The sequence below is a fragment of the Myotis nattereri genome, assembly GCF_964212035.1.
Source record: "Myotis nattereri genome assembly, chromosome: 5".
Classification (NCBI taxonomy): Eukaryota; Metazoa; Chordata; class Mammalia; order Chiroptera; family Vespertilionidae; genus Myotis; species Myotis nattereri.
This window is the reverse complement of record NC_138080.1, coordinates 85,983,212-85,993,336: the sequence shown is the minus strand read 5'-3', so window position 1 is coordinate 85,993,336 and position 10,125 is coordinate 85,983,212. Positions and strand designations below refer to the sequence as shown.

Sequence of the window (10,125 nt, the reverse complement as noted above, 5' to 3'; positions counted from 1 at the left end):
TTGGTGTCCTTATAAAACAGGGACAACCTTTTAAATGCAATACATTTCTACCTTCAGAGTGCCCTGATGTCCTTGGAATGAGTAAGTGGCATTTGTCCTTACAAAAGTCGCTCAGCCAGCCAGCTCAAGTACAGCCAATAGGTGCTAGGTCCTTTAATCTTGCAGGACACAACCTTGGCATTTTGTGGCCAGTTAATTAGGAGTTGGCTAGCAGCTTCCCATTCTGGAAGAAATCAGTGGTGACAGTGGAGCAGAGGCCCAGGGCCCCCCTGGCAGGGGGCTTCTGTTTCACACTCAGTGTCCAACACAGAGTAGCAGTCAGGTATGGGACCCCTTAAACTCATGCGAGTGAATTCTCTCTCCTGTATGAGCCCACGCAGTTTCCTCAGGAGACTCCCTCCCTCCCCCCGCCCTCCCCCCGCCCCCCGTGGCGGGGTTGGTGATATAGTAGAAATGCTTTATACAGACATTCAACATGTAATGGCTTTGGCCCCTAAAGCTCCACCCCCTCCTCATCCAGTATTTCAAAGGAATACTGCCCATAGGTTTAGAAAGGTGGGGTTTAAGAATTAATTACAGCCATGCACCCATTAACAATATTTCTGTCAACAGTGGATCACATTTACAGTGATGGTCCCATAGATTATAATGGAGCTGAAAAATTCCTATTGCCTAGTGATTCTTTGCCATCATAACATCTTAGCACAACGCATTACTCACGTGTTTGTGGTGATGCTCGTGTAAACAAATCTATTATACTGCCAGTCCTATACAAGCATAACATACAATTATGTACAGCACATAATATTTGACAATGATAATAATCGACTGTTACTGGTTTGTGTATTGACTATACTTTTTATTCTTATTTTAGAGTGTACTCTTTCTAGCTATATAAAATGTTTGCTGTAAAACAGTATCCTGTGTAATTCCGGCAGTAGCCTTGTGCATCTCATGTTTACCACGTCTCTTGATTGCATCATTTTTCTTGTGCTTGATTTTAATCTCGTGTTGTTTTGTACTGGTTGTAGCCAGAGAGCAAGAGGCTGTGCCATATAGTCCCGGTATGTAGTAGGTTATCCCATTTAGGGTGGTGTACGTGAACTCTACAACGTTTGCACAACAAAATTGCTTAAGGATGCATTTCTGAGAACATGTCCCTGTCTTCTAGTGGTGTATGACTGTATTGGGTTTAGCAATTGGTGACGTTGACAACAGTAGTTTCAGTGGAGTGGCAGGGGCCCAAACTTCACAAGTTCAAGAGGTTAGAGCAGCCGTGGGCAAACTACGGCCCGTGGGCCGGATCCGGCCCGTTTGAAATGAATAAAACTAAAAAAAAAAAAAAGACCGTACCCTATTATGTAATGATGTTTACTTTGAATTTATATTAGTTCACACAAACACTCCATCCATGCTTTTGTTCCGGCCCTCCGGTCCAGTTTAAGAACCCATTGTGGCCCTCGAGTCAAAAAGTTTGCTCACCCCTGGGTTAGAGGCAAGTTTTCTGAGGTGCCAAAATGGAGCAGAGAACTGGAATACAGCTGGAGGAAGATAGGCGGTTAAGAGTGGATTTTTTTTTTTAAATATATTTTATTGATTTTTTTACAGAGAGGAAGGGAGAGGGATAGAGAGCCAGAAACATCGATGAGAGAGAAACATCGATCAGCTGCCTCCTGAACGCCCCCCACTGGGGATGTGCCCGCAACCAAGGTACATGCCCTTGACCGGAATTGAACCTGGGACCCTTGAGTCCGCAGGCCGACGCTCTATCCACTGAGCCAAACCGGTTCTGGCAAGAGTGGTTGTTTTTAAGATGGAAGAAATCGTGGTATACGTACTTGTGTGCTGTTCGGAATGATCTAGTAGAGGCAAAACTGATGATGCAAGAGAGAGGGGGAGATATTACTGGAAAGATGTCCTTGAATAAGAAAGAGCACAAGGGCCCTAACTGGTTAATTGAACTGATGAAGACATATAAACAGGAGAAAAGCATGTTCACTTACTTCCCGTAAGTTTTATATGACAGGGAGCCTTCATAAAGACAGACAGACGTGTAAAAATGGTGTTTTATGCCAGGTTTGATGAAAAGTGGACCGTCGCGTAGCAATAGGATAGAACAAAGAGTATGAGGTAAATGCAGTAAACTGGGGAAACTTGGCAAGTCCTGTTTGTTCAAATTCTTCCCACGAACCCTCCATCCTGGAGACAAGTGTGCTCCTTTCCTCCAGGTATAGGGAGGGCACTTCCCACACGCCGGATTCATGACCTGCTTCAGGGGAGAAGGGAAGGTCAGTGAGAGGTTTCTGTTGCTGCTGCTTTCTCAAACTCCATCAGCTCAAAATATTCAGTATGCCAAGATGCCATACTTTGGAGTACTGTGTTCTGAACCCTGTCAGCTGGTTAAGTACAGCTATTACTAAATTTTATAAATGTATAATTAGATAAACTATATTTTAAAAGGCAATAGGTATTCAAAACCCATCCCTTCCTAAATATGTCACTACCTTTACCATCATCTATGTTCCTGTGGCTCTGTCTGTCGTGCGTGCATGGTGGGAATGCCACACAATGGTGCACTCCTGTGCTTGCTCTCCCAATGCCACGCTTAGTGACATCACCGTGGTAGTCTGACACCGGCCACGGTGGGAGCATTTACACCACAGAAGTCATAAGCTGTCTGTTAACCATTTGACAACTCATCGCTGGATTCAGTGGACAAGTGGAGAGACTGGCCCTTAGGTCAGTGCCCATAGTTCATCCAGAAGAACAGGAGAGCAGGCGGGGCATTTGGACCGGTGGGTGGGTAGATGCGGAAAACAGAGGTTTCCTATTTCCTAAGTGAAAAAGGAAGCCAGGTAAAGCACCCCAGAATAAGGCTGGGAGGGAGGTGGTGGAGGTTAGAGTGGGAGGAGTGTGGCACACTAAATGGATTAGACTCTCATTTAATCCGGTTCTCAACCTGTGAAAATACATCCTGCGTATCAGATATTTACATTACGATTCATAACAGTAGCAAAATTACAGTTATGAGGTAGCAACGAAAATAATTTTATGGTTGGGGGTCACCACAACATGAGGAACTGTATTAAAGGGTCGCAGCATTAGGAAGGTTGAGAACCACTGGATTAGAGAAATGTAGCGTTTTCATCTGGCATCCTTAAAGGCCCCTTGAGGTTAGTGAAGTATGGTAGCAATCACCTCAGGTAGAAACTGTAGTTTAACTCTGACCCTGCTGTTTGGTTTCTATACTTATTTTCTTGCTAAAATAATAGAAAAGATATTTTAATTTTCTGAATTAAATAAATCACCCCCATTCAATTAAATACCCTATTGATTGTAATGTGAAATCCCATTGGTTGTGGTCATACTGGTCTTAGAAAGCACATTTTCCTTTACCTGGGAAGGACAGCACAATTACCCCAAGGTCAGAGGGCGCCAGTTAACGTGTCCCCGTTGACTCAGTGATCCGGAGACCCAAAAACTGTCATTGAGATAACATGCTTAAGCCTGCTTCTGTAAACTGCTTTTTTTGCAACCAGGTTCCTCATTCCAAACCTTGGGATGTAATCAATACCTTTGTGATGTTTGCCTATATAAATCTGGTGTTGGGGCTGGGGCGGACACTATGAGATCTGGGAGAGCGAAATGCCCTCTCATAGTCCCGGATTTGCAATAAATGTGACTCTTTAATTCGACTTCTTGAGGCGTCCTTGTGTGATTCGCGGGGTACATTACAACGTTAGTAGTTATGAATTCAAAAGAGGCCTGATAGTCCTGGCTGGAGTGGCTAAGTGGTTAGACTCAGAGTGTCAGCCTGCACACCCTAGGGTCTCTAGTTCGATTTCTGTCAAGGTTGCATACCTGGGTTGTGGCTCCCTCCCCACCCTGGTCGCCCCTGGTGGTGGTGGTGGTGGGGGGGGGCGTGCAGGAGGCAACTAGTTGATGTGTCTCTCTCACATCTCTCTCTCTCTCCTCTCTCCCCCTCCTTCCCTCCTTTGCACTCTCTCTGAAAAACAATGGAAACAAGATACTCTGGTGAGGATTAACAGTGGATGTATAGCTCCCTTGTTCTGCAGCTTGGATGAAGCAGTGACTGACTGGACAGCTGGCTTTATCCAAGGCTAGGCTTTCGCGACCAGTGTGACCATGTGTCAGGGGCAAGTGAGATGATACAATTATACATGTAAAAGCCATCGCCTCACAGACCTTCCTTATTCATTCTAGCTAACATCATTTACTACCTACCACTCCTGCAACTTTAATCCATTATCCTGTTTATTTTCCCATTTGGTTAATTGGTTAAGTCACCGGGCTTACCGCTCCTACTGACTGTGCTTTATTTACCGCTGAATCCAGTGCTAGCTACCACAGTGCTTGGTGCATAGTAGGTCTTCAGTAAGTAGTATGGTGAAGAACTTACTGAATGAATGGATCACCTGCTCCTTCTCACCAATGTGCACGGTCCGAATGAAGAACACGCACAATTCTTTTTCTAACTCCTCGTTGTTTTCTCTGTGGTGTTTAATCTTTAAGAAGCAAAGGAATTTTTGGAGCCAGCTTCTACACTTGAGACCCGAAGTCAAGCCGGGAAGGCAGCTGCCGGGCCCTGTCTCACCGTACTAACAAGGAGGGTGATATCACAGCTCCTAGGCGCAGAGAATGCCTGTTTACGGTGTTTATTCCTTTTTCAGGGTCGCCATCAGCCGTTTACGGCTTACCCTGTGGCTCCAGACCAAGTGATGACACAAAGGCACAAGCCCCAAAGTCCGAGGCTCCAAGGCCTGGCGGGCAGCTCCCGGCCTGGAAACTGCGGTCCGCAGGCCCCGCCGGGGAGGGGGCGTCCCGGCCGCTCCAGGCGCCTCCGGGCGGAGACGGCGGGGCCCCAGAGGCGGGGTGCGCCTCCCCCACTCCGCCACCGACAGAGGACGTTGGCGGAAGAGGGCGGGAACGTGACCGCTTGTCTGTTTCTCCGAGCGGACAATAAAGTTTCAAAGTTTGAAAGACGAGGAAAAAACCCACGCCCCTTGGGTCGCCCTCGTGTGGCGGCCTGCAGTCCGGGTGGAGCTCGCGTGGCCCTGCGCTCGCGGAGGCGTGGCGGCCGCGGGGGCGCGCGGGGATGGGGGTCACAGTGGAGGTGCACCAGGTGTACAAGTACCCCTTCGAGCAGGTGGTCGCCAGCTTCCTCCGAAAGGTACCCGCCCGGCTCCGGTCTGGGGCTCCCGTTCTCCCGCGCCTTCTCCGCCGCCAGCTGTCTGCATCCCGCGCCCGCTTCTGCAGCCGTCCCTCCCCCTCCCGTCCCCGCGCCCCCATCCCCCCTGGCCGCTCATCTCCCCTCTTGTCCTCTTTGTCCCCCGTGTCCCCTCTCGTCCCCCATCCGCTCCCCACGCCAGAGTCCGCACCCACCGTCTCCCCTGCCGCTGCGGTGCTGCCTCCGCGCTGTGCTGGGCGAGGGGGGAGGTTTCCTCGAAGGCTCCCCCCTCCGGCCGCGGGGAGGCTCCGTGCCCGCGGGGAGGCTCCGTGCGCGGCCTCACGTTCACTCTCTGCTGCAGCGGAGGGAGAGGCTCCTGGGGAGTGTTACAGGAAACCCAGGTTCCGGGGCCCCGTGGATGCTGGGTAGGACTTGTCGTCTTTCTAGAACATCAAGGACCCCTTAAAAGCGAGTGGGGGTCACTAAAGCCATCCTCTTAAGTCTTCTCCGCGTTCTTTCCATCGCCTGCCCACCTTCTCTTTTATTCCAACAGCTGTGGGCCTTGGGGCAGATGGCTTACGCTCCCCGTGCCTTAGTTTCGTAATCTGTGAAATGGGGACAATAGTGGGTTCGTCATCTGTGAAATGGGGGAAACAATTGTATCAGCTCCCACGGTTGGTTGTGAGGAATCAGGTGAGATAATTCCTGTAAAGTGCTTATCCCAGTGACCGGTGCCTCTAAAAAGCTGCTGTTTGTACTCCTGTATCGGAGCACCCTGGCCGCAGTACTCAGTCGCCCTCTTTATGCCAAGGGCTCCTCCGAGGAGGACCGAGGTTCCTGGCAATAGGATGATGGGAAATTTCTTTGAAAAATCAAAAGCACCCAGGCCTGGGGGTGGGGCCCTGGACTCTAGTCTGGCTTTACCTTTGCTGAGTTCACCTGATGACCTTGGTCGAAGGTCATCTTCTCTGCAGGCCTCATATCTGCGTCTCAGCTGAGCGTTGTACCACAGACCTTCCAGGTGTCCCTCCAGCTTTCACATTCTTAAGCAAGATCTCACCAAGGTGCATTAAGCAGCAGCCGCCAGGCAGTGCGCTCCATATGCTGCGTGGGAGCACACCTAAGGGAGATGCTGGGGGAGGAAGGTGGTAATTTTTTTAGTGATAAGACCTGACTTTCATTGGAGGAGATTATGAAGTTGGGGGCCCAGGTCACAAAGGAGTGAGTAGGATGCTGGTGAACATGATGTCACCATGGAGGCCTGTTTGGGGAGGTGGGGGGAGATGCCAGCTTGTTCATGGCACCTACTAGGTGCTCAATAAAAAAAATCTGAGGAATGATGAATGAAGCCCGAATTAGTGACCTGATGTAGTCTTTGCCTTAGGCCAGGCTTCCGGGTCCAAAAGAGAAGTAGCAAACACCCTTTTTTGTTGTTAGGATTGGCACTCTGGAGGGTGGATTCTCTAATGCCACGGCTCCTTGGAAAGCCTTTCTGGATTGTCCTCATCAGGAGGTGATCTCTGCCTTGTCAGAACTGGAGGGGCACTGTGACCATTGTCTACAGTATTGGGTAGTTACTTCTGCACATACTTTCACCCTCGGCTGTGCGTACTCTTGAAGAAGCACATAGCACAGTGCTGAGCTCTCATCTGAAGCACTTGGCGCTTGTCAAGTTTCTGGGCTAAATGTGTTGTTTTTTTCTCTTTATTTTCATTGAACACGTGTTTAGAAATACTTCCTCTGTGTGCTAGGCTCTGTGGAGCTGATGGTTTCTCCTGGGTGAGAGTGACGTTAATAAATGATTAACACAATGAACACAGTTTCAATTCTGATGCGTATTTATACAGGGCAAGTTCATGGTGCTGTGACTGAATAAGCAGGGAAGCCTGTGGAATCCTGGTGGCCATTAGGAAAGGCTTCCTAGAAAGAGTGGCATTTGTGAAATAGTGGGTGAAGCGCGAGTAGGAATTTCCTAGGCAAGAAGGGAGAGGGGAGGACGGGCTTTCATGCATTACCATGCTTACTTCTCCCAGCAGCTTCAGGAAGTAATTATGATTGACTTCCATTTCACAGTCTGGAAAAATTGTGGTTTGGAGAAGTTTAAGCGCCTCTTCCAAGTGCCCAGAGCTAGCAGGTGGGAGAGCCAGGATTTCAACATTTCTGAATCCAAAACCCACAACCCTGATCACCAGCCTGTGCTGCTTGTACCCAGTAAGAACAGAGATGATTGTAGTCGTCCCTCAGTATCCCTTGGGATTGGTTTCAGGACCCCCGTCCCCCCTCAGATACCGAAATCCGAGGATGCTCAAGTCTCATACATAAAATGGCGTAGCATTTGCCCATAACCTGTGTTTGTATATAGGTTACAGTAAGGTGTGCCTATACATAACTTCATTTGTGTGGATTCAATGTAGTGCTCATTGCGTGGCAAATTCCAGTTTTGCTTATTGGAACGTCCTGGGATTCCGCACCCCCCAACTGTTTTCAATCCATGGTTGGTTGGACACAGAGAACTGATTGTACTGAGGTAGTAAAATGTTTCTGAATCAACTCTGCTATGCTCTCTATCTAATCTCAGTTTCCTGTTGTCCACAGTCTTCTCTGGGGTTTATTCATCTGGGTGGACCTTTGGTGCCTGCTGTAAGGGCATGGCTTAGCTGTGTGATAGGGTGAGAAAATACAGTGTTTCAGTTACCTGCCGCAGTGTAACAAATCACCCCTGTTATTCAGAGGCTTACACCAATGATAGGATTCTCACGATTCTCTGGTTGACTGGGCTCAGCTGAGAGGTTTTTTGTGCCATGTATTGTAACCTGAGGTCACCTCTATAGCTGCATTCAGTTAGGAGCTAGAAGAATTCTTATAAAATACTGAGCAAACTGGCACATAGTAAATGAAGACCAAGGAGGACATTTTGGAAGGTAGGGGCAGGGAAAGGGAAGGAGAACATTTTCAGAAAAGGCCTAGTGATGGAACAGTGTCAACACTATGGACAACACGACACTTCCATTGTTTCTATTCAAAAGCAATCTTCACGGATCCCTGGGAGGGGCCCTGTGACTATTTCTGAGACATTGGTAAATCCAATGGCCATGAGAATCTTCATCTTATGTTATTTAAAGCTGTTGGTGGTGGCGAGAATGACACCAGGTGTTAGACCAGTGGGGTTAGACCAGTGGGGTCAGACTGGACCTTGGTTCAGCCACCTCGGTACTTGAGTTCTGGCTAGGAAAGAATTCAGAGCCAAGACTCAAACCATAAGAGGAAGTTTATGAAGAAAGTCACAGAGGTAGAAGTGAGTGGGAGAAGAAATGGGCTCAGGAAACAAGTTACGGAGGCAAAAGAAGGGGCCCGTGGATCTTAGAGAGAAGGGTAAAGGGAATGTTGCTGAGGGTGTGGGGGCAGAGGAGGAGGATGGGGAGGGGAAAGGTCCTCCGTCCTAAGGGGTTTTAAGGGTCGGATTTTTGGGAGGGGGGGGGGTGTCGTCCCAGGGGAGGATCTTAACAGCAGCTTTCAAGGTGTGTCCTTTCAGGGTTGTGGTACCACTGATTGGTTGGTGCCAGGGCAGGGATCATTAGTCAGTGCTGCTGGTCCTGAGGTCAGCTGTGGTGTGCTTGTCTGGTTTTGCTGCTTTTCTGGGCCTGGATCCCAAGCACAACTAAAGCCTAGATGTCTTTGATGCAGGTCAGAACCTCATTGTCCTGGGGGCTTAATGCTTAAGGGCTGTTCTCTGGCCCCCTTGCCCATCCCCCCTCTCAGGGGGTCTATCCCTCATGACTAGCGACATGTCAGGGGAGGAAAGGTCAGGGGAAGGTCTGAACCTCATGACCAGCGATATGAAAAGTCAGGGGGTCTAACCCACATGACCAGCAATATCCTGGGAAGGAAAGATTACCCGGGGGAGGGCGGGCGAGGTCCTTGTTTTCTGCCCTGGTGACCTTCTATTCCCGGCCCATCGTCCTTGCTCTGCTCATGTCTGTCCAACTGCCTACCACAAAGCCATGAACCGGAAGTCAGTAGACCTGGACTCAGTCATTGTGCTGTCCCTGTTAAAAGCAGTTTTTAGCCCTAGTCGGTTTGGCTCAGTGGATAGAGCGTTGGCCTGTGGACTAAAGGGTCCCTAAAGGTCCCAGGTTCAATTCCGGCAAAGGGCACATGCCCAGGTTACGGGCTCGATCCCCAGTAGGGGGTGTGCAGGAGGCAGCCGATCAATGATTCTCTCTCATCATTGATGTTTCTATCTGTCTCCCCCTCTCTCCTCTCTGAAATCAATAAATTAAAAAAAAAAAGCAGTTTTCAGGTGGCTTTGGGAAACAGTTCCACCAGCCTATGCTGTGCCCTTGTGCAAATTAGAAAGAGGCATCACCTAGGGTTCTTATCCCACAAGCTCACAGTAAACAGGGCCAGAGGAAAGTAAAGGGTCTGTTTATGCAAATTACAAAAGGGTGCTCCTTCCTCCAGGTGGCTGCAGCCCTAGTGCAGGCAGCCCTTGTGCAGGGAGCTCCATGCACGGCCATCTAAGGTGACCCTACCATCTTAATTTCTCATCTGTGAACGCCAGGTACCCCACCTATCTCCCAGGATTGTGAGAAGACCAAATGCGTAGCAGTTTGACAAGCATAAGCTTTTTATAAGCCTAACAGTTGTCTGAATGATTTTTTTTTTTTTTGGCATAATACACTTCCTTTTTAGTCGTCTTACAGTGTTTTCAAAGGAAAGCACTTGGCAGAAGGGACAATCACATGAGGATCTCTGGGAAGCCTTGGATCTGATTTTGCACAATGGTATGTCTGAGGCCTCTTCAGCGTCAAGGAGGTTCTATTTTAAATAGAGTCTCCTGATCTGTGGCTTTTGGTATGCTAGGACTTGCCTTCCAAGTTATTATATACTACTATTTTTAAAGCCTGAGAAGTGTTTGCTCTTACACCTGCCTGTTG

The 10,125-nt window shown here is 48.8% G+C and overlaps 1 protein-coding gene across 1 annotated transcript in view; it reads left to right on the top strand.

The window, feature by feature from the left end:
• The first annotated feature begins 5,083 nt into the window (after positions 1–5,083).
• The window catches only part of PRELID2 (PRELI domain containing 2), a 64,129-nt gene continuing 59,087 nt past the window's right edge, over positions 5,084–10,125 (top strand). The window contains 1 exon segment of the mRNA XM_081093226.1: positions 5,084–5,191. Coding sequence (XP_080949352.1) covers positions 5,117–5,191 — 75 coding nt within the window. The 5' untranslated portion in view covers positions 5,084–5,116.